The 23506-nt window shown below is 49.1% G+C and overlaps 1 protein-coding gene and 1 long non-coding RNA gene across 9 annotated transcripts; both read left to right on the forward strand.

Moving 5' to 3' along the window:
- The first annotated feature begins 113 nt into the window (after nucleotides 1-113).
- Nucleotides 114-9545, forward strand: LOC115346496. Its single transcript, XR_003925146.1, has 3 exons — nucleotides 114-477; nucleotides 7141-7451; nucleotides 8163-9545. It is a non-coding gene; the product is annotated as an uncharacterized LOC115346496 (long non-coding RNA).
- Nucleotides 9546-9602: 57 nt separating this feature from the next.
- LOC115346494 lies at nucleotides 9603-14980 on the forward strand. Of its 8 annotated transcripts, none has more exons than XM_030026576.2 (7): nucleotides 9611-10739; nucleotides 11148-11429; nucleotides 12065-12319; nucleotides 12691-12741; nucleotides 13189-13293; nucleotides 13795-13841; nucleotides 14137-14980. In XM_030026576.2, the coding sequence occupies exons 1-7, from the start codon at nucleotides 10679-10681 to the stop codon at nucleotides 14323-14325; spliced, it is 990 nt and encodes a 329-aa protein (XP_029882436.1). In that variant the 5' UTR covers nucleotides 9611-10678; the 3' UTR covers nucleotides 14326-14980. The 8 variants fall into 8 exon arrangements, with proteins under 8 accessions (XP_040981801.1, XP_040981800.1, XP_029882437.1 ...); XM_030026574.2 differs by having other exon boundaries at nucleotides 9612-10739; nucleotides 12065-12331; XM_030026575.1 differs by having other exon boundaries at nucleotides 9612-10739; nucleotides 11151-11429; nucleotides 12065-12331.
- Nucleotides 14981-23506: the final 8526 nt, after the last annotated feature.

Raw genomic sequence — 23506 nt, forward strand, 5'->3', positions numbered from 1 at the left:
GACGGCTTCCCCTGCCGCGTGGAGAGCGGCCTATCTCTCGGCCGGCCGGGGGCGGGCCTTCGGCGGACGGACAGTGCCGGCAGCCAGTAGGAGGTCGGCGCGGCGCTTCGTCATCTCCTTGATGAGCTCGCCCGAGGCCTCCTCTGGGAAGAACGTTGCGGTCCCTCTGCATCGCCCATCGGCGTGCTCCCCAGAACGTCCCGTTTCCCTTGGACTGGGGCGCCCGGCACCGGACCCAGGCCTCCAGGGGCAGGACCCCCCCCCCCCCCCCCCCCCCGCAATGCTCTGCCTAAGGCAGCCCAGGACACCCCGAGTCTTCTTTGCAGCGCACGGTCACCTTGGTGTCCACCAGCACCCCAGGGCCTTTTCCACTCGTGCTTCTGCTGATGGCTTCACCGAGATGTGCTGCAGGCTGGTGCTGGCCCGGCTCAGCTCAGCGAGGGCTCCGGGTGGGGTGTCCTGGCCCTTGGATTTCAGGTCAATGTGCCCCCGAGCCCCCGTCAGCTCTTCCATCTGCCCGGGGGGCTTGTGCAGTGAGGGTTCCTGGCTGTGGTCTTCAGCCGACGGGATCCGCGCCTCACTACGAGTCTCCCTTGCTCAAGGAACTTCCTTGTTATAGGCAGGCTTGTTATAGACGCTCGTGACAAATTGGAGGAGCCAATTTGTATTAAATAAAAGATCAAATTTATTAGCAAGCGATAAAAGAGCAAAACAGCGCTGGGCGGCCAGGGAGACAGTGCTCCGCCACAAGCTCGCACCCAAACAGGGGAAGAGCCTCTTTATTTATACAGTCTTTTTAGTCCCTGATACTGACGGCTGGCTGGTATCTTCAGTATCTTGTGCCATCAGGTGTTAAGTGGTCGTAATTTGCCTTCTGGTGGTTGTTGGGATGAAGGCCGAAGTCTTCCTCAGCTGTTCTTTAGGTGACTCAAGTCCCATTCATGCTCTGTAAACGTCTCTCTACATATGCTAATCATCAGTACTCATGGTCTTAGATAAGTGAAGAATATCCCTACCTCCACATGCGATTTCATGAACAAAGTTAACCCGTTCATTACAATCCCCCCTTTTCTATTTTATCTTGATTTTGTTCATTAAATCGATTTAATACTTCTTTTGCCCGCCCGAGGATAGGATTAATTCCTTCATCCTCTATTTGTTCATATTGTTTTCGTAACAGCATTAAGTGTGCAGCTTCTAAGCGCCCTTTAACAATAGCGATCAACTTATTAAAAATGCATGGCCCAAAAGTCAAAAATAAGATCAACAAGATAAGGGGTCCTGTAATAGTTGACAATAGGGTGGTTAACCAGGGTGAATAATTAAACATAGACTCATACCAGCTCTGTTGTGCTTCCCTGTCTTTCTTCCGTTTTTCTAACCCCTCCTGTAGCTTGGCCATTGTATCTTTAACTACTCCAGTATGGTCAACATATACACAACACTCCTCCTGTAGGGCTGCACATAACCCCCCCTGCTGCATGAACATTAGGTCTAAGCCTCGTCTGTTTTGTAATACTACTTCTGATAAAGACCTAACAGACTGTTCTAGGGCTGTCATGGCTTTTTCTATCCTAGCCAAATCCTCGTTGACTGCTATTCTTAAGGATTGAAATTTTTGATTTTGTTGTACGAGGGAGGTTATTCCTGTACCAGCTCCAGCAGCTCCGACTGATATGAGGGTTGCTACTGTGAGGGCTGTCAAGGGCTCACGTTTTTGTATGTGATGGGCCTGAGTAGTTTGATAGTCATAAACAAAATCTTCGGGATGGTAAATAAGCTTAGGTATTACAGCTACTTGTATACAATATTCAGTTATCCAATTAAAAACCTTTAGGGATATGCAAGGTGTAACCCCAGTTTGGGAACAAATCCACTTAGTATTATCTGCAGGAATTAACCACTCAGCTGTTATTTTTCTTGATTTGTGAATTGTGTTACACAGGTGTCGTTTGTCTTTTGGGACATTCCCTATACATCTTCCTTTTTCTGATACTTGGGACATTGTTATCCCTTGCTTATGTCCAGATTCCTTATTCCATAAGCACTGAGCTGGATTTGTTCCGTTGGACTTTTTAAATCTACTGTCCACCGCAATAGCTTCATAAAAGGGTGGTCGAATGTCGTAACACAACCAACAATGCTTAGTTATATTAGGGTGGGTGGCATTCAGTACCTGATAACTGGCTTGGAGCATATCCCACAATGGATTGATTCTTGTTGATACGCCCGAGATATTGTTTTCAGCGATGTCTATATTAGGGAGGATAGTAGCAGTCTGTACAATACTGTTACTATCATCTTCCTCTGTTACAACCGAATTTGGTCCTACACCAGAGGGTTCATTTGGCACCAGCTCTTTCCTTATCGTAATTATTCCCCCTGAATCTGCGCCTGGTTTTCAAAGTCTGACTCCCCATGTTCTCTCGGTTAACTAAGCAGGATCTTTCGGGTTGGTTACATTAATATAAATATATGGGCAATTTTCACTCCATAGTCTTGTTTGGCTTCCATCCCGACCATGTGAAGCAGGTGTACATCCATGAGGCCCTTACCTTACAGATAGGAATTTATCTGGACCTCCCCTAGGAATCTAATCAGAAGCTATAGTTTCGTAACCCCAATAAGCACAATAGTAAGAGTCGGGATGGTTGCAATACCCCTTTCCAGGGTTAGAACTGGGACAAAACTAAAAGCCTAAGTTATGTAGACATGGGTTCCTGGGTATGATTTGACATAAGGATTGATTAAAGCTTGGGGCCCCGGCAGCAATTACTTGCTGTAGTATCTTTTGATCCTCCCACCTATAGAGCGTCCATTTGTAAGGTTGGTGGGGGTTCCCTTTGCCTTGGGTTGTCTCTATTAGCATTAGTAACAGTCCTATCATCCAAGTGCTTAATCTCAAGTTTGAGAAAAGTGGTGTCCCTTTACCCTTGCGACAGGTATTCCGAGGGTGCTGATAATCATTTTGATTTTTGTCTTCATCCCTGGTGAGAGATGGGAGACTTTGGGGAAGCTCTGAGGACGTTTTATTTGGGAGTAATAAGTCAAGAGGCTCCGTGAGCCTTCTCTGGAGGTAGTTCATCAACCTTAATCCCCACAGCAGTACGTCTCTGCCCTCTTCTCTGCCTACTCTGTTGCTTAGAGCAGCGAGGTGTACCATCTTCTCGGCAGCAGTCGTATTCTTCAGGGGAACCTCCTTTATATTTACTTTGCTTTGACTTATATGCGCCCCAGTTTGTATCCTTCACTTCCCAAGGTCCCCACCCCACTCTGACCACTGTTCGTCTGCGGGATACTTGCACTATTTCAGCCTTCGTTGGGCATAACGCATTTACATAAAGACAACACCTCTCAGGGTTTATGCCTTTAGCAAAAATATCCCACCATTCTTTGGAGTCTTTTATAATTTTTCCAGTTGATATTCCCATACATAATGCTTGCTCAATTAATTCCTGTTCGTAATTATAACATTCGTGGCAAATGTCACTAGGGGAATACCCATAGGAGCAATGTGTCCACCACTTTTCTCTACAAAGTTTACACCTGTAACATATAAAGATAACATATACAGTGAGGATTTTTACAAAAGACAGTCTCACTCCTCCACTTTTCTTCGGAACTTGATTTTCAAGCTGTCAGGGTCTCTGGTCGCCTCCCAATGAGAACTCCGAATTGGTCCTTTGATCCTGCTTGCATGAGTCCATCCTCGTTCTGTAGTTCGGACAGCAGTTTCTGTGGTAAGTAAAACAAGATAGGGCCCCTCCCACCTAGGAGTGAGAGAGGATTCTTTCCAGGCTCTTATTAATACCATATCACCTGGCTTCACTGAATTTCAGGGGTTGTTCCTCTTTGGTGTCCCTTAACATGTACCACAGTTATTTGCTTGGGCCCTCTTATTGCTTGTCCTGACTTCCTTTTCCCTGTTATTACTCGAGATGACCCATCAGTGAATAACTTTTCTCCCTCTCCCAATTCTACCTCTTCCAGATTTAGCCTAATTTTTGTTTGTTCTTCAATGGTCTGAAGGCAATTATGTGTTAATTCTTCTTCAGGACCCCCATACAAAAATTGCGCCAGATTTTGCAAGTTCGTTGTTCCGATCTCCAATTTAGGGGAATGGATTAGGATCCCCTTATATTTTAAAAGCCTAGCATCGGTGATCCGTTTTTAAGCTTTTTGTTGGAGAACCCCTTGATTATAAGGGGAGAACACCCTTAATTCACTTCCAAACGTTATCTTATTTGCTTCTTCCACTATCAGGGCTACAGCAACAACTGCTTGTAAACACCCTCTACTGACGGGGTCTAATAATTTGGAAATGTACCCCACGGGTCTCTTTTTTCCTGTCCACTCCTGGGTCAAAACCCCGTATGCTGTCCCCTCCTCAGTGGACACAAATAAATAAAAGGGTCTTTTCACATCAGGCAGACTCAAGACAGGGGCGTTAACTAGATCGGCCTTGAGACCCTCTAATCTCTCTTCATCCTCCGGGGTCCATTTAAGCAACCCATCCATAGGTAACTTTTGATACAAAAATCGTGCTTTCACACTAAAGTTTTTAATCCACTGCCTACAATACCCAAATAGCCCCAACAATTGTCTAATCTGTCGTTTACTCCTCGGGGCTTTCAGTGATAAAATTCCATTTACTCGTTCGGGGTCTAACTTCTTAGTCCCCTTGCTTATCCAGTGTCCTAAATATTTTACCTCTTCTTCCACAAACTGTAGTTTTGACCGTGATATCTTGAGGCCTTGAAGGCTCAAAAAATTTAACAACCGTATGCTTTCTTTTCTGACTGTCTCTTGATCCTCTCCTGCCAACAATAAGTCATCCACATACTGTATTAGCACGACCCCATCTTGCAACCAGTATTCCCGTAGAATCCGTTCCAGGGCTTGTCCAAATAAGTTTGGGGATTCCGTGAACCCTTGGGGAAGTACAGTCCACGTAACTGCTGTTTCCTATGAGTGTCTGGGTCTTCCCACTCAAAGGCAAAATAATCTCTACATTCCTCCTTAAGAGGGCATGACCAGAATGCATCCTTAAGATCTAGTACACTATACCATTGGTTTTCGGGCCCCAATTGACTCAACAGGGTGTGTGGGTTTGCCGCTACCGGGAACGGCTGACAGTCCGTCTATTGATTTCTCTTAGGTCATGCACCAGCCGATAGCTACCATCGGATTTTTTTACTGGTAAAATCGGGGTATTAAAAGGGGACGTGCAGGGTTCGAGTACCCCCTTTCCCAATAGTCTTTTAATCTCAGGTTTTAGTCCCCTTCTCCCTTCATTAGATAAGGGATATTGTTTAACTCTCACTGGAATCTCGGGGTTCTTAATAACCACCTCAAATGGTTCAATCAAGCCATTCCGTTGGGGTCTCATCTTTTTCCTGTGAGCCGGATCCTGATTATTCCAGTTTGGCCGATTTAAGGGCCATTTTTGATCCGCCGCCGGGCCAGCCTAATGTTGCTGGTCCCACAGTCTCATCCCAGCCCCTCTAATCTTGTCCCTTTCTTCTACGGTAAATAATATGCCCAGGATAGACTGTAATTCATCCCACGTGTACAAATTCGGTCCCAAGAATTGATCCAACCTTTCGGCTACCCCCAGGGGATCATCTAACAGATTCCCCATTTCCTTCTTAAATTTTCTTACATCCCCTGTATTAAGGGGGACTGCCACATACCCCGTTCCCGGTCCCCCCTGTCCATCCCCGCCAGGCACCAACATTTCCCGAAGAAGGAACAATCTTTCCTTTCTTCGTATTATTCTATTACGTGCAGACCTTCTGGGAGGGGGTGTCGGGGTTGAGGAATTAGGTTCCGAATCTGACCCTTCCTGGGCCTGGGCTTGGAGTGGGTCCTGAGGAGGAGGGGCCTGAGGGGCATAGGGAGGGGGCCAAAGGGGGTCCTCATCATCTTTTCGAGGTTTATCTGGTCTGTTTTCCCTTAAGGCAAAGAGGAATGACATTTCCCAGGATTGGGAAATCCATAAGGCAGCATATTCACTTTCCTCTGGGCTGGCTGGTGGTGTCTTATTGTTTACCCATATATTTAATTGTTGACACACCCAATCCTCAGAGGACCCGAACACAGGCCAGAGTACATGAGGATTGCTGAGAGGTTTTCCACCCTAAACCTCAATACAATAACTAATCATCTTTTTCCTTAGACCTATCCTTTCTCCTTGGTGAACTGTCCCAATATCTTAACATCAGGCTTAGGGGACTGTCCGGGGGTATGTCTGGTAACTTATTTCCCTTCCCCATCCCCATGGGTCCAGAGGGCTTGCTTTTCCTCTGTCCCATCTTCCGAGGTGCCTTTGTCCACACACACACTCACTTCCCCTCGGTTGTGACTCGCTCCCTCGCGGGCTACGAGAACTGCACTACTGGAGGGTCCGCACTCGCGTGATCTCAGAGAGACCTCACACACAATCACACCTCGGGATAACCACCCCAACCAAACGGCTCACGCTTTATACACTCACCCGCTCCCGGGGTCTTCGTTTGGTCTTCGTGCACAAAGTTTAAGGGGTCCTGCAGGTTCTTTTGCTCAGTTATCGTAATTTAGAGGGGTTCGTGGGTCCAGGGTATGGCGGCGGCACCTCTTCAAGACGGGGCTATCCGGGGATAGGGCGCCTCCCCGCTTGCAAGGGTCCGCACCAAAGAACCTGGATCCGAGTCACGGCACCAAGTTTGTTATAGACGCTCGTGACAAATTGGAGGAGCCAATTTGTATTAAATAAAAGATCAAATTTATTAGCAAGCGATAAAAGAGCAAAACAGCGCTGGGCGGCCAGGGAGACAGTGCTCCGCCACAAGCTCGCACCCAAACAGGGGAAGAGCCTCTTTATTTATACAGTCTTTTTAGTCCCTGATACTGACGGCTGGCTGGTATCTTCAGTATCTTGTGCCATCAGGTGTTAAGTGGTCGTAATTTGCCTTCTGGTGGTTGTTGGGATGAAGGCCGAAGTCTTCCTCAGCTGTTCTTTAGGTGACTCAAGTCCCATTCATGCTCTGTAAACGTCTCTCTACATATGCTAATCATCGGTACTCATGGTCTTAGATAAGTGAAGAATATCCCTACCTCCACATGCGATTTCATGAACAAAGTTAACCCGTTCATTACAAGGCTGAGGGCAGGATTCTGCTCGGCAACCGAAGGTGCACTTTCAGAGACCCTGGGGAGGGCAGAGCGGCACAACATCCAAAGAAGAGCTCCTGTACAGCTACCATGCTCCCTGTGAAGACAGCCCTTCTCCTCACGCTGCTCCTCATCCTCTCCCAGCATTGCACAGGAGGCTCCTCGCCTGCTCCCAACAGGCTGCACAGTGCTGCAGAAGTCAGGAAAGGAAGATTTCTGTGGCAGGACATCAGGCAGGTGGTACTGAGCACCTGTCCTGGTTTCAGCTGGGATAGAGTTAATTTTCTTCCTAGTAGCTGGTATAGTGCTATGTTTTTGAGTTCAGTATGAGAATAATGTTGATAACACACTGATGTTTTCAGTTGTTGCTAAGTAGTGTTTAGTCTAAAGTCAAGGATTTTTCAGCTTCTCATGCCCAGCCAGCAAGAAGGCTGGAGGAGCACAAGAAGTTGGGAGGGGACATAGCCAGGGCAGCTGACCCAAAGTGGCCAAAGGCATATTCCATACCGTGTGACAGCATGCCCAGTATGTAAACCGGGGGGAGTTGGCCTGGGGAGGGCTCAGGAACTAACTGGGCACCAGTCGGCAGGTGGTGAGCAATTGCATTGTGCATCACTTGTTTTGTATATTCCAATCCTTTTATTATTATTATTGTCATTTTATTTTTTTTGTTATTATCATTATTAGTTTCTTTTCTGTTCTACTAAATTGTTCTTATCTCGACCCACGAGTTTTACCTTTTTTTTCCCTTATTCTCTCTCCCATCCCACTGGGTGGGGAGTGAGTGAGTGAGTGGCTGTGTGGTGCTTAGCTGCTGACTGGGGTTGAACCATGACAGTGCCTTTGTATTTCTCTGGTTTACTGCAAGGGAGCAGGGAGCTGCTAAGAAACTCTGTAGCCTCTGTATTCCTTTGTATATTGCTTAATGTGTGGTGTAGCTGCCTGACAATATGGGGCACCCTGTGTTATTAACAGCATTGTAATTTCCTACTCTCCTTTCTCCTTTGCAGAGAGCATCATGAAATGTTGCCGTGGAGCTGGAAGGCACTCTGGTAGGAGAGGAGCTCTGCAGCATCAGCAGTAGGCAAGATATTAACCTGCAGTTCCATCAGCACCACAGTTGGCAAGACTGGGAAGGCACTGCCCACTGGAGAAGGTCTTGCTGAGCCAAGGTCCTGCGGAGATGCATGCAGGTCCATGAGAGAGGAGGAGGTTGTGCATGGAAAGGGAAGGGCTCATGGTTTTTGCTGTCACTGACTTGTTCTTACTGAGCTCTGTTAACTCTCTTCCTGTTTCCACCCCCCTCCTAATTGGAATGTAGAAAATTATCCTAATTGAGCAGAGACTCCAACTTGCTAAGGGCAATCTAGGTAAGGCTTGTACTTATGTGCAGTACTCATGGAGCAGGATGGCTCCTGTCCATCTTCTACACCAGAGACTTTGGAAGATGACCGCAGGCATTGCCCACTCCATGATCCTTGGTGCCAACATCTCCAAGATGGGAGGAGAGTGTGAAGGAGTTCACTTTGTGTCCAATCAGTTTCATCAGTGCTAGCGAACATGAGAACTAGAATAGAAATAAAAGGGAAGGAAGCAACAAATAGGCGTCATTGTGCAGTCATGAGGCAAGAGGAAGACTCGAGTGCAGAGAGGAACTGAACATCAGAAAGAGCATGGGAAGAGATGAAGAAGTCCAGAGGGGAGAGCAAGAGAGACAAACGGCCTCTCGCGTGTCATTCTTGTGGCTCTTGTACCACAAGAATTTTGTTTTATGACCCTCTTGTCAGCAAATATCCTGCTGATATTGCTGTTTCCCCATGTGGGTTGGTTCCCAGATGAGAGCTCAGCTGTGCTTCAGCCACGAGGTTCCACTGGCTGGTGGAGAAGAGTTCCAGCGAACATCCTTTAGCCCAGGAGATGTGCACAGCTGGGCTGTGCGTGCCCAGCACAGGGGGTCCGAGGGAGACCTGGGGTGCGGAGAGGTGCAGCCAAAGCCAAGTGTCTAAGACTCTGCCCTCTCCCTGGCAAAGATGTCCACGGGGCTTTGGGAGCACACCTGCTATATGCAGAGGTGCAGGATCAGCCCAGGGACATGCCAGCATTCCCAAATTCTCATCGCCACTTGGTTTCTGCAACCCTCCTTCAGTCTTTGACCTGGGAGCATCCCTGCAGGACAGGCTTTGCTGTCCTCTTCTGCTCCCTGTGCTGTGGTGAAGGTGGTGTTGGGACCATGCTCACTGGTGATAGAAGATGGTCCCAGTAGAATACTGCTCCCCAGACTCTGTTTTGGGGAGGGCTGTGGTGGTGGGCCCTCATCCTGCATGCTCAGTTTGGGCTCCATCATCTTGGGAAACAGGGAGAAAACAGGAATGGGAGGAAGGGGGCAGAGAAAATGGGAGGAGGTGGGGAGGGTCATGTAATGTGGGGATGTGGGGGTGCTGCCTTCGGAGAAGGGAGGATGTTAGGACTGGCTTCAAAATTGAGCTGGGAGGTGATTACTGGAAATGCTGAAAGGAAACTGAAAGGGAAGAAAGAGCAGGTGGGAGCAGGTTTTGCTCTGAGCACGAAAGAGGAAGAACGGTGGCGGGCAGCGGACAGCCTGCGGGGAGCAGCAGATTGTACCCATGGAGGCTGGGGACACAGAGGGTTCTGCACCCGCTGGCTCTGCTGCCCATGTCCCTTCAGTGGCAGGGGTGACACAAGACGTGGCTGACTCAGTGGATGTTCCTGTCCTGGTGTCCCTCCAGCCACAGGTGGCATGGGGATGCAGGGGGCCGCCTGGAGCACCCCATCCCCACAGGGCAGGAGCCAGGACCCGGGTGCTCACAGACAGAGCAGGGGGCAGGGGGCTGCAGGGCTGCCCACCTGGCTGGGGCTTGTACATCCCATGTGTGAGCAACCAGAAAGCTCTGATTAAGCCCATCCCCCTGTCAAACTGCTGTGGTCCTCAGTGTTTGGGGGCTGGCAGGGTATATGGATCCCCACCTGAGGTCAGCTAGCACACCGGATGGGGCAGACATCACCCCATCACCCTGCCGTGACAGCAGCATTGCTTTCTCCAAGGGGTCCATTCCCTGGTGTAAAACAAAAAAGGACTCGGGTGGCATGGGAAGGCAGCGCTGTAGGAAAATGCGAAGCCTTTTCCCCTGCCCCTGCCCATGCCAGCGATAGGGAGCTACTGGGCTGTGACCTAAAATACTGGGAAATGACCATCAGTGGTGCTCGGCTGTGTTATTTGGGTCCATCTCAGGGCCGAGGGCACGTGGCCGGGATGAAACTGCAGGAGGAATCAAACAGCAAAGAGAAGAGATAAATATCAGGCTGAAGCAAGAGAAGGGGAAGAGAGGGGAAGCCTGCGAGTGTAGAGGGAACTGTCTGGGCGAGCAGCAAGGAGGTGAGCTCCTGGCAGAGCTGCAGCTTGCTCTGGCTGAGCAGTGACCCTCACGCTGCAGGGAGAGACTGGAACTTCCCAGCCGATCCCGCTGGGTGCCCAGCATCATTGCCGTGAGGCTGTTGGGAAGGCAGCATGGAGGTCCGGCTGGCTGGTGGCTTTCTGCGCCTGCTGCTCCTTGCCTGGCTGCGTCCTGGTGAGTCCCCTTGTGCCCTCAACTCTGCTTTGAACTCTTCCATCTTTGCATATGCCTGCAGGAGGTTTGGGACGTGGCTGCTGCTGCTTTTTTCCTCTCCTCTTGCAGCTTTTAACCCCGCCATTCTGCACCAGCACCTTGCAATGTGCCTTGCAAAGGGGGTCCCCCCCTGCAATTGCCTGTGCCCAGGCTGTGGCCTTTGCCCATGGGGACCCAATTTCAGGCTTCAGGGCTTTGAACCAGCATTGCCTTCAGGAGCAGGGAGAGAAAACAGCTGGGGAGGGGAAGAAAACAGAGATGCTTATAAGCCTGACAACTGTGAAGGGGGTCAGCTTCACGTGGAATATATGGATATTCTTTAACACAAACCCAACCCCCCAACCCTTCATGGTTGGGGTTTTTTTTCAGCAGAACTTGCTTACCTGTTTTCAGCCACGATCGATGTGTCGGTAGGGTTAGATCTCGTCTTGCAGTGTCTCCTTCAGACAGGCTTAAGCAGCACCGCCGGGGAGGTGAAGTGGTTTAATACCACCCAAAACGAGCAGAACAAAGGTGGTGTGGAGATGAAGAATGGTTCTGCCCAGCTTGTCTTCACCAGTGTGAGCAAAGCACATACAGGAACATACGCATGCAGGATGGAGAACATGAGGAACATGTCCAGGAACAGATGCTCCCAACAGAAAGAGTGTGGTAAGAGACACAAGCCCACCAACACCCACAGGAGCAGAAAGAAAGGCCTGAGGAAGGGAGAGGAGAGAGGGAGAACTCTGCTGAGAAGGTGTGAAGTGACTTTAGCTCAGAGGTTCAGGAGCAATTCTGAACTACTCCAGAGTGAACATTAGGGGATGGGATGAAGCCAGAGAGGCTGCGGAGGGTCTACTATGTTTTCTTTGCTTCTCTAGGTCTGACTATTTCCCCACAGCTAGCCCCCCAGTCCCACCTCACGCTCCATGAAATGCTGGAGCCTGAGCCTGTGGCCTCAGTGGCACGTCCTGCTCAGGTGCCAGAAGACCCTTCTGCCTAGGTTGGAGGAGGAGGAGGAGGTGTCTTCCCTCTGATCCTCCCATTTTCCTTCCTTTCTGAGAAAGAGAAATGCTTGTGCGCTGCACAGTGTTGGGTGGCAATAATCAACATGCAACATTTCAACATTCAATGTTGAGGAGCGTTTAGCAGCCGGATTTGGAATAGAATGTGAGCTGCTGGAGGAAAGGACAGTTCCTTTACCGTGTCTTTCATGAATGACACATGCCAGTGCGATATGACCCCTGCAAGGTCATATATATGACTTATATTTCACTTATCACTTATATTTTTGTTTCCTCCAGGGGGCCAGCCAGGAAAGTCAGTCATCACCATGGAGTGCATGTTCCAGATTTTGTTAGAGAATCACACAGTACATGTGAAGTCATGGTACAAAGATGCAGGTCTGGAGGTGGGGAGTCAAACCAACACCACAGCTCTGGGAGAAAACTGTACCAATGTCACCGGCACCGGCATGCATGCAGCCAACATGGAAATCTGTGGGTGTGCGGTGTTCATCACAACAATAAACTTGACAGGCACTGTAAACGGCACACAAGGGACAGTTCCCAGTAAGTGGCACTGCTTCCGTTTTCATGGGGGTGATGAGCGGGCAGAGAAGAATGCTATGACCAATGCTCCCCCCCCCGTACCCTCGTGCACCATTTCCCCCAAAAGCATCCCAGGCACTGGAGGAGCCGGCCCAGCACGGCCCTTTTGGCAGATGCGTACCACCATGGAGCTGCTTGGCCGTTGGGTCCTTGAAATAGGACCTGTCACATCCTCCAGCTGTGGCATGTCAGCCGAATGTTGAGGTGGCTGGAGCGGGACAGCCGGGGCTGTGGGGTCCAGGTCCCTGGCCCAAAGCAGAGGGGGGAGCAGGGTGTCCTCTGCCTCTGGCCAGTCTCTCACTTGTGTTTCTGTCTTACAGGCTGTGGCCTTGGGAGACATCAGTCCAATGTCACCGAGGAGACCTGGACAGGCAAGTCCCCACAGCCTTGTGGCTGCAGGGGTTGGGGGGCAGGAGGGGTCCTTGGGGAGAAAGAGGAGCAGCAAGGGGGGAAACACATCCTGATGTTTCCCCATGAGTGGGTGGGAGCCGCTGCCAGACTGGGGTAGGCACCAGTGGATCAGAGGCTGTGACGCTGGGAAGGGGCTCTGATGCTCTGACCACCCCCCTGGCTGAGTTCAGATGAATTTTTGGAGACCGTTCCCCACAGGATTTTGTTGGCACCCCAGGGCTGTGGGGGCTGCAGGTGGTTCGAGGTCTGGAAGCCCAACCCAGGGCTGTGGGGGCTGCAGGTGGTTCGAGGTCTGGAAGCCCAACTTTGGAAAAGAACCATCCCCCCCAAAAGAGGTAATGGCAGCATGCATTCCTGCACAGTGGGATGGCAGCTCACGAGTGTCTCTGTAATGGTTGTGTGTGCAGGACTCAGATTCCTCCTGTGCATCACCTTTGGCTTAGCGGTTGGGACGCTTCTTTACATGCCAATAATTGGCATTCTGCTGTGGCAGTGCAGAAGGAACAGAGAAGGTAAGGCTGAGCCCTTGCCGAGCCTCCATCTCCTGTGGGAGCTGGTTGGCATCTCCTCCTTACCTGCTGGTCTGGACAAGCCCAGGCTTGGGAGATGTCCATCTTCATTATCCTAGTGCTCCTGCTCGCTTGGCGTTCCCTGCATGAGTCTGTCCTGGACAAGCTGTCCAGGGGTGGGAAGAAGGTTCACCCCCTCCCTTCCCTCTGGCCAGTTGCTGGTGAGGGCCCGCTTATGGCACAAGCTGTGGTGCAAGTGAAACAGGTCTTGCACATCACCACATTTCCAGAAGTGTCCAGCTCAGAGCTCTTCTCCAGCCCCTCCAAAGGCTTTTAAATCCTTGCCAACGCCTCCTGCCCCTTGGCCATCTTCAAAGCCAGCCAGCTGCAAAGCCCCATCCTCTCTTGCAACAAAAGCAGGACCAGTGCAGATGTTTTCTTCATTTAAAATAATAATTGTTATCATTATTTTAAGTACTATTTAAACTATGTTTCCTTTTTCAGGAAAGCTCACAAGCAAGCAAGTGGCGGAAGGGGATCAGCTCAGTACGGTAAGCCAGGGAGGGCTTCGCACGTATCATTTCCTCCCTGTAAAAAAGAGCACTGGCTGTTGAATACCCATTTAAAGGATTTCAGGGTAAAATCAGCTTTGCTTTCTGAAAATGTGGTCCTAAACACTTATTAATTCCTATTAAATAGGAGATTACAAGCTTCTGAATAGGTGGCGCCTCTGAGCAAGCTGGATAATGCTTGGGCAGTGCAAATAGTTGTGCCAGTGGAAAAATATTAGCAGGGGAGATGCAGAAGGGAAAGCCAGGGGTCTACTCATTGCTCTCTCCCCTGCAGGCAGCCCCGGTGACAGGGACTGAGGACCTGACCTACGTCAACCTGAAGTTTGAAAAGAAGGGGACGAAACCTGCCGCCTCCGACGTCGTTTACACCGAGATCAAACCATCGCAACAAAAGCAGAGCAGCAGGGATGCCAGTGCTGCCAACAAAGGAGTGGATGTCTCCCCTGAGGGAGAAGGCAAATGAGGGAGAAGGGAGGGATGAGCAGCTGCTTGTATGCCTGTCGGGGTCATCATCCCTGAAAACTAGGTGTTTGCTCATACAGAATTGCAATCTTGGTGACCAAAGCCACCTATTTACCCCCAAATGGCTGCACCACTGTGCTTTATGTTCCCCTGGAAGAAGCCATCTCTCACAGTGAGGACAGGGCTCTTCCAGCCAGTTTTCCCCTTGCCTTCCCGCAGCCCCAAGCACTGCCAAGCCTTGGCAAGTCCTTTCACGGTCTCTGGTACCTCTAGCAACTTTCTCCATGTTTCAGCAATGTCAGTGTGCACTGAATGGCCACCATGGTCCATGAAGCACTTGGTGTCCCCTTAGTGCTGGACATGCTGGGTGGGGTGGCCACGAGAAGCTCCTCTCAGTGCTGGAAAAGTCCTGGAGCAATTTTCTGGATTTTCTGCAGAGCAGGCACCTGCTGTGACGTGGGTTGACCTTGCTTTGGTTCACTTGCTCAAAACACAAGGAGCAAGGATGGAAAAGCATCGCTTGCTTCGCAGAAGTGCAACGCGGGTGCTGCTGTACTGATCTATGTGGATCTACTTTGTACCAGAAGCGGACGGGTGTCTTCATGCATGTAGAGCTTTCCTGTAATTCGGGGGGGGGAGGGGGGGGGGACGACCAAAAGAAAATAAAAGGTGGTGGTTTTGCCTTCAGTGTTTCCAGTTCTGTACTGCTGATGGAGCCCCGGCTGAAGTCCTGCAGGAATAGACTTTCTGGTTTCCCCATTCATTCCAGTTTCAGAGCAGCTACCCATGGGAGACATCCCCAAAGCAGTGGTGGTGGAGCTCCTGGTGTCCTGAGGGTAGAGCTCAGGTCACACGTGGCCAGGAAGACATAGGCAAGGGCTACAGAAAGTGAAAAATTGGGGAAAAAAATCCCAAATATTTGGGGGGAGCAACCAGTGGAAAAGGGGGTGGGATGTGAGTGTCAAAGTGTTGAACTGGGAAGGCTCATAGAGGTACCAAAGTTGCTGGGGGATGCTGCCCAGGGATGCAGAGTAGAACCAGGCTCCACCAAACTGCAGGACATCCTCACCAGCCTCCTCCCGGGTACCTGCAACCATGGAGGAGGAGCAGGTGGAGGAGGATCCCTAGGGATGCCCCAGCTCGGAAAGAGAAGGCATAAGTTAAACGAGCAGTTACAAAATGCAGCCAAAACCCCAGCAGCAGCTCCTGAAGGAGCTGGAGGAGGAACTGGGGTTTGAAGGAAATGTGTGCCCCAGGCCTCCGCCTGGCTGCAGAAAGGAAGCATGAAGGATGTCCGGAACACCTCACTGCCTATTGCTCCTTGGGGGCTGTTTCCAACCTATATGCCTGGAGGCCCATGGGATTTGACTTAGAGCAGACACCACTCAGCCACGGCTTCCACCCTATCCTTGTGGCAAGGAGAGCGATTGCTTGTGCTTCGGTGGGATGTGAGAGCGGCCATCCCACACCCTCCTGACGTGGCACTGGGACAGCCAGGGAGGTTGGGGTGGGCCAGAAGTCCAACAAGGGATCAGCGGGGGGTCTGCTGGCCACCTTTTTGTCAACAGCTGGCTGAATATGAGCTGGCAGTGTGTCCATGTAGCCAAGAAGGCCGATGGCATCCTGGCTTATAATCAAATAGTGTGGCCAGCAGGACTAGGGCAGGGATCGTTTCCCTGTACTTGGCACTGGTGAGGCTGCCCCTCCAATACTGTGTTCAGTTTTGGGCCCCACACTACAAGAAAGACATTGAGGTGCTGGAGCGTGTCCAAAGAAGAGCAACGAAGCTGGTGAAGGGTCTAGAGCACAAGTCTTATGATGACCAGCTGAGGGAACTGGGGTTGTTTAGCCTGGAGAAAAGGAGGCTGAGGGGAGACCTTATCGCTCTCTACAATTACCCGAAAGGAGGTTGTAGTGAGGTGGGGGTTGGTCTCTTCTCCCAAGTAACAAGCGATAGGACAAGAGGAAGTAGCCTCAAGTTGTGCCGGGGAGGTTTAGATTAGATATTAGGAAAAAATTCTTCACCGAAAGGGTTGTCAAGCACTGGAACAGGCTGCCCAGGGAAGTGGTAGAGTTGCCATCCCTGGAGGTATTTAAAAGACCTGTAGATGTGGCGCTTAGGTACGTGGTTTAGTGGTGGCCTTGGCAGTGCTAGGTTAATGGTTGGACTCAATGATCTTAAGGGTCTTTTCCAACTTAAATGATTCTATGATTCTATATAGCCAGGCTGGGTAGCCCTTGGGCTGGCCCAGCACAGCCCTTCTCATGTTCCTGTGGCATGAAATGACCAATGCTGTTATTTTAAGAAGAAGGGGGTTTAAAAAAAGCTGACTTCAACTGAGAGGGACTGCTCATGACTCCAAGAAGACCTGAGCAGGACACCTGAGAGTTGGATTAAAATCTTGGCAGCTGGTTATCCTTTACAGAGGCAAGAGAAGAGGCTTCAGAGGAGGCAAATACAACTGCAGAGTTCTTCAGCATCCCACTGGTCAAAAAAGAAGGCCACGAGGAAAGGGAAAACACAAAAGACATGAGCAGAGTGACAAGGTCACTAAATTGCAGAGGCAAAATCGGAAAGCAAAGGTACAAAATGAGTTAAGTCTAACAAGGGCTGTGAAAGGCTCTGCATTTGCTTAACTGCCTTAAAAAGAGGAATGAAAAGGAAAAGTTTGGCCCATTGCTTCACCAAGAAAGAGTCATTAACTGATGAAGTGGAGAATGCAGGGATGTTCGTAGTGCTGCTTTTGCATCCTCCCTTACACCCAAGGTTAGTGGGGTGGGGATCAGATTTGGAATAGCGTTTTTAACAAGGAACCAGGAAAGAAGCCATGAAATAGCCTTGGAGCAGTTACACGAGTGAGCAAGAGGTGAAGAAACGCAGCCAGGGCTGCTTAAGGAACTAGCTGAGACAATCTCTCTCAAGATCTCGGGGTCTTTTGCAAGTGCAGGCAGGAAGGGTGGGGCCAGCGTCTTTGTCCATCAGCTATTTTTAAAAAGGTGAAACAGCTAAGGCCAGAGCTGAGCGTCCAAATTTCAGTTCTCAGAAAGATGCTATCACAAGCAGTTAAGCAAGTGCGTGAAGATAAAGCGATAATAAATGCAATGCCCTCCTTGCCCCAAATGCATCCATGCCACCTCCGTACGGACAGAAGTCTCCCTTGTCCCTGTGTGTGCTCAAGGCAGGTGGGCGAGACATCTGTGATGGGTTTCCATGCCAGGAGCATGGAGGGTGCCCTCGCTGCCCCGCAAGCTCTGCTCGCTGCACAGAGGAAGCCTGACTCAGGTGGAGAAAAAAAGTAAAAGTGCTGCTTCTCCCAGTTTGGGTTCTTTTTAGGGCAGAATCATAGCAGCAGGCACCTGGGGAGACCATGGAGGAGCCACTCAACCTGGAGAAGAGGGGTACCGGGGCGGGGGCAACCAGGGAGGTCTCTGCAGCTCCCCAGGAGCTGCTGCCTGATGTGGTCCCCAAGCTTCACGCCGACTGTGATGGTGCTTTCGGGCGCTGGTGGACAAGTCCTCAGTGCTGCCAGCCCCATTCCTACATGGTCCTCAGCCAAACCTCCCACTGAAAGGGCTCAGCAGAACATAAGGTCTTGAGCAAAGCTGCAGCCATGCCAGTGCACACAGGAGAGGCTTGGCCTCCACCATGCTCCCTGCCCACTGGAAGAGCAGCAGGAATCCATGTGGGAAAGAACAGGAAAGAAAGAATTGACCCGGGTCACAGTGGGAGAGAGAAGAAACAAGCCAAGGAACAGAAGAGGAGGAATGGGAAAGGATGGGGATGGGTGAGGGTGGCAGTGGGGAGGACTGTAGTATACTTGGATGGTGTGAAAAAGAGAAGGAGAGAGGCCAGCACAGAAGAGAAAAAACAGAAGAGAATTAGGGAAAGAAGAACAGAAACAGAGAGGTGGAAGGAAGTGGAGCAGAGAAAGAGAAGGAGGGGAGAGACCAGAAGAGTCAGAAGAAGGGGAAGACACTGGGGGAGGAAAATGGCTCAGCCTGAGGAAGGCACCGATCTCACTTTGCTGTGGGAAAAAGAGCAGTTAATTCATTGCATGATTAATCAGATTTCTGCTGGCAAGTTCACTGGACTTGAACACCTCTGAAGCTCTCAGAGATGTGTGACCCAGGCACAAGGAAGGTTTATTCCCTACTCTTCAAAGGGCACATGTCCCTCCCTGTTTTGCAGAGCATCTCCTTCTCATCCAGGAGACTCAATTTCTCCAGCAAGGAAGTTTACCAGCAAGCACTGCATTTATTTAAGAGCAAAGTATCGCATGTAAAGCAAGCTGCAAAGATGCAGGAAAACTTCCTGGTCTTTGCACTAATGGGCCTCTGAAGGCCACCAATGCAGCCATGCTTTTCCTAGCAGGAGGAAAAGCAGCTGCTCTAATTCAAGGGGAGGAAAGCAGGCATGCATGCGGAGTCAGTGCTGAATTCCATGGCTCTTCATGCCTCCTCAAGTTGAAGCTGTGCAGAAGGACATCCTGGAGTGTGAGTACGGAGGCAGGGTTAGTTGCACTGGGGTGTTTCTCCATGAACGGCTCCATAAAGCATCTCCTGAACAGGCTCCAGGGTAAAAAGGGACATTCAATGGATGCTAAGAGAGGCAGGAGGAGAAGGGAGAAAAATGTGGCTGATATCACCTATCTAGAGGATCAAGAGGAACGGACGCTCACCTCTGTGATGCAGTGCTTGGCTGCACACTTGGCCCGTGGCACAAAGGGCTTCATCTTGCAACCCCCTGGAAAATGGGGACAATTCACTCTGATTCAGTTTTATTGCTGGGGAAGGTTGGAGGAGCATCCCTGATCATTTTAATCCCCCTTTTTGTAAATTAGACTATTTCTATATCCCCAAGATGACGCTCACCAGGATGGGTTCCAGTGGTGCTGGGAGGAGAAGCCAACACCACTGGGCTTTGCTGTGTGCTGGGGTCTGCAGAGCCGGCGGGGCGAGGAACAGGCGATCCTGAGCAGGCACAGCCGCTGGAGGGAGGCAGTGGAGCGGAAAAGCTGGCAAAAAAACTTTGGACATGGCTTAAGATGGGAAACAGCTTGTCTGGAGCAAACCGGTTGGGAGAGGCACATCCATCCCGCCTGCATCAGGGCCTCTCCTGGTCCCCTGTAACTCCTCCTGCCTACAACCCAGTTGTGCTCAGGATCTGCATCTATCACCTTGGACAGTTTTCTGCACTTCTGCAGCTGGAAAAAACCCACAGCTGTCATCTTTGGGCTGCACAAGTGGAAATAGGAAGAGGTGAGGGAATCCCTATGGTGACAGTCCTGGACCAAATCCCGTGCCCTTGGCCCCTCTTGTCTAGATGTCGCAGTCCCAAATCCCATCCTGATGCGGGTGGGATCCCCCAGGCTGCCCCAGCCCTTGGCTTGGAGGAGGAACAACAGGGACAATGAGGCTGCCAACGAGCCAGGGAGGGAAGAGGGATGTGACTTACAACCACCAAGAAGGGGACGAGCAGATGCTCGTCTTTGCAGTCCCCAGCCCTTGTGTGCCCTGTTTGCCTGCAGTGCCATAAAACACTGCCTGAGGCAGCGGTGCAGAGGGGACACTTCCAGAGGGCAACGGATGATGCAATCCCCCAAAAGAAACAAACCCACCTGAACGATGCTTCAAAACCATCACGCAAAGAGTAAGAGATCTCACAACAAAAAGTGCGTGGTAGGAGACAAAGGAACAAGTCCACAACTGGACTGACGGAAGACAGTCAATGGCCAGATCCAGTAAGGTCTCAGGGGTCTGGCCTGAGGCAGCAGGTGCTCTGAGGCCCCATTCCAGCACACACGCAGCTGCACAGCTCGCTCTGCACCAGAGCAGCATGATTTTTAGTCCTTTCTGCTCTCCGCAGCCTCGTCTGAGATGTGAGCGTGCAGGTAATTCCTGCACTCCCCATGGGCCATACCTGGCACTGTGTGTCCATCCCAGGTCACTGGGAGAGAGGGTGGCTTCAGCTGCCTGGAGCAAAGAGTTCAGAGGAACACGGGAACAGGTCAGCTACTGGGAGAAAAACAATTAGGGAAGCTTCACTGAAAATGGCTGAAGTTACAGTGACTTAACTCTGCTGCAGGGCATGTTTAAATCGTCTGCTGGAGACCCCTGTAGAATTGCCCTGTCGCAGAGCTGGCTCAACAGCACGTCAGGACGTGAACCGCATCTGCTGAGTTCAGTTAATCCTCCTTCAGTTTGTCCTTTTAGCCCCTTCCCACCGCCCCAGCTGCAAGGGAAGCAGGTGCTGATCTCTTCTCCCTGGCATCCAGTGATAGTGTTGTCCCGCAAACAGGGTTCATGTACCTGGTGTGCAAGCCAATAACGCACAGAGTCGAGGTATTTTCAAACTAATTTCGTTGATGTGCATGAATGGGTGCCTGTCTCAAGAGAGCATACCCTTGTCTCAAAAATCCTTATAATTATACACTTAACTAATACATATTCATTGTTATTTTCCTTAATGATTGGTTCTTTCTTCTTCATCCCTCATGTAAATTAGTGCACAGACTCTGTCTTCTTCCTTCATTGTCTTCTTTTGAGTAGGTGGTCAATGAATCAGTGGTCGCGATCTCCCCTGTAGGAATTACCTTTTGCCTACTTCTTCCCTAATCTTGGCAGTTCCAAGCAGTTCAAGGTTTATTGACCAGACAACAATTTATTACCTTTTCTGACATAAACATAAAGCCCCATTGTTGTCCTAAAAGTGGATTCCTTACCCAGTGTGCGATAGACCAATCTCACACACTCAGGAGAGATACTGCTTTTTATTCAGGCCTGGGTGCTCAGTGGATTCTCCACAAATCGAGCACACTCGAATCATCAGGTGTGCTCTTTTATACAGTAACAATTACATACAATTCATTAAACTACTCCTACCTAGTACATATTCAGACTATCTAATGCGTATGCGTAGGATTACATAATCATGACACACAAATGCTTTCTCTGCATGCGCGGGGGTCTCAGGTGGTCTTCGGTGGTCGTTTGGGGAGGTATCCCCTCCTCACTTTGACCGCTAAGTCGCTCTTGGCTAGGTCAGTGGTCCGTTTTCCTGCCAAGAGGGATGTATCATCAATCAGGAAAGTATAAAAAAGTACAGGATAACTTCGGCTACTCCTCTAGGTATTATTAAAGTTGTTTGAAGTTGAAAATTATTAGCTAACTTAATTTAAAACAGGATTTTCTATTCTAAACAAACAGGATCCTCAATCCTTCCCCCCTTTGAGACTTATGATGGCATTTAATATTCATCCTAAGTCTCACACCATTCCTTTATAAGTTCTTGGTCTACATGACGGCATGTATTGTATCATGCAACACGTTATCAAAATCAGAACTACAAACAAGAGGATAAACACAAATAATTGTTTTAACCAACTTATATTTAGGAGCCATGAAGTCAACCACAAAAGTTCCAGTCAGAACATTCTTGTTCTGAAAAGTTAGAAGCCAATTCCTTCAATTGCTGTATCTTTTTTTCCACCAATTGTAATTTATCAGAAAGATTAAAACAACACATTCCTCACAACCATGACTGTGCCTTAATAATAGATAATCTATAGCTGCCTGGTTCTCTAGGGTTGCCTCTCTAATCTGGTTCATTTCTGTTCCAAGAGCTGTCAGCACTTGAGATGTATAAGTAATGTCTTTGACCAAAGCACAAGCAATTCTTCTTAAGGTATGATAAGTCATGGCAACTCCTACTCCAGGTGTTAATATTGCTGCAGCTGTCATTTCGCTTGAACCATAAAGAGTAACTTGGGAGTCACAGTCTTCTGGTAACCGATGAGTTGCTCTTTTTTCCTCTCCTCAATTTTCGAATCTTCCTTGCTTAGGAGCAATGGGGCTAATCTCCCAATTGAGCAAGGGCCCTCAGTGATGTTGGCCGGGACATAGGTATAGGCTAGTTGACCACAAAGTAAAAACCATCCCAGAGGTAGTCAAGTGTGGGCCCAAGCATAACTTACATTTTCTGTTTCATTACATGCTAAAGGGGGTTGCAATTGCGTTAGATTGTCACACTTTGAGGAACAACTTACAAAGGTAGCACAATGTTTTGCAAGTAGAGTTCCTCATACTTTTACTCTCAGCGTTCCCCTTTCTTTAATTTTAATAGTTCTTACCATATTGTACAAATTACTATATGTCATTTTGAATCCAAATACTCTTAACATAGTATAATTTTTCAATATTTCTAATGGGGTTGGGATCCCAATTAGAACTATACATTTCCCCAAACAAAGTTCCTGATCCTAAACAGAAGGTGGACATGTTGGTAACTTCTCTGGCCAAGAGTTCCCAAATATTACAATTTCTATCCCATTGTGACAACAAAAATTGAGGATTATTATTTCCTACCCAAATTATCAAAATATTTACTAATAATTAGCCACTTCATTATTGTTTCTGTAAAAATATTACGCTGTAACTTAATATTGGGTTGTCTTTAGTTTCAATTTCAAAGGTCCTTTTGGCATGGAAGTCCACAGGGGGGATGGTATCTTCTTTATTTTAATATAGTGGATCCAGGATTCAGCTCCCTGGAGCTTCACTGCAGTCAGTAGCACTTGATAGGGTCCTCTCCACTTCTCTGCGAGTGGTACGTCTTTCCACGTCTGCAGATATACTGAGTCTCCAGGCTTGAAGGGGTGTACTGGTGAATCCAAAGGCACAGGAGCTTTACCCTGGATATGTCTATGGAGAGAGTTAATGATGTTGCCCAAAGATATTAAATAACCCCTCAAGATCTGTTCTCCTTTCAGGTGCATCTGATTATCTTTTCCTGTCAAATTTGCAACTTAAGGCCTTCCAGATGATATTTCAAATGGACTAATTTTCTCTTTTGTCCTATGTGTTATTCTAATTCTAAGTAGTGCCAGAGGCAAGACTTCAATTCATTTCATCTGAGTTTTCCTGACATAATTTCCTCATTTGTTGTTTGTTTGCTTGATTCACTCTTTCTACTTTTCTACTAGACTGTGGTCTCCACAGGGTGTGTAAACCCCATTTTATCTGTAAGAATTTAGAAACTTCCTGGATGAATTCTGCTACAAAATGGGGTCCCCTATCTGTGGAAAATCCTTTAGGAACTCCAAATCTAGGTATTATTTCTTTCAAAAGCACTTACACTACTTCCCTGGCTTTGATGGTGCAACACGGGAAAGCTTCTGGCCAAC

Source organism: Aquila chrysaetos, chromosome 9, assembly GCF_900496995.4.
Source record: "Aquila chrysaetos chrysaetos chromosome 9, bAquChr1.4, whole genome shotgun sequence".
In the NCBI taxonomy this organism is placed as follows: domain Eukaryota; kingdom Metazoa; phylum Chordata; class Aves; order Accipitriformes; family Accipitridae; genus Aquila; species Aquila chrysaetos.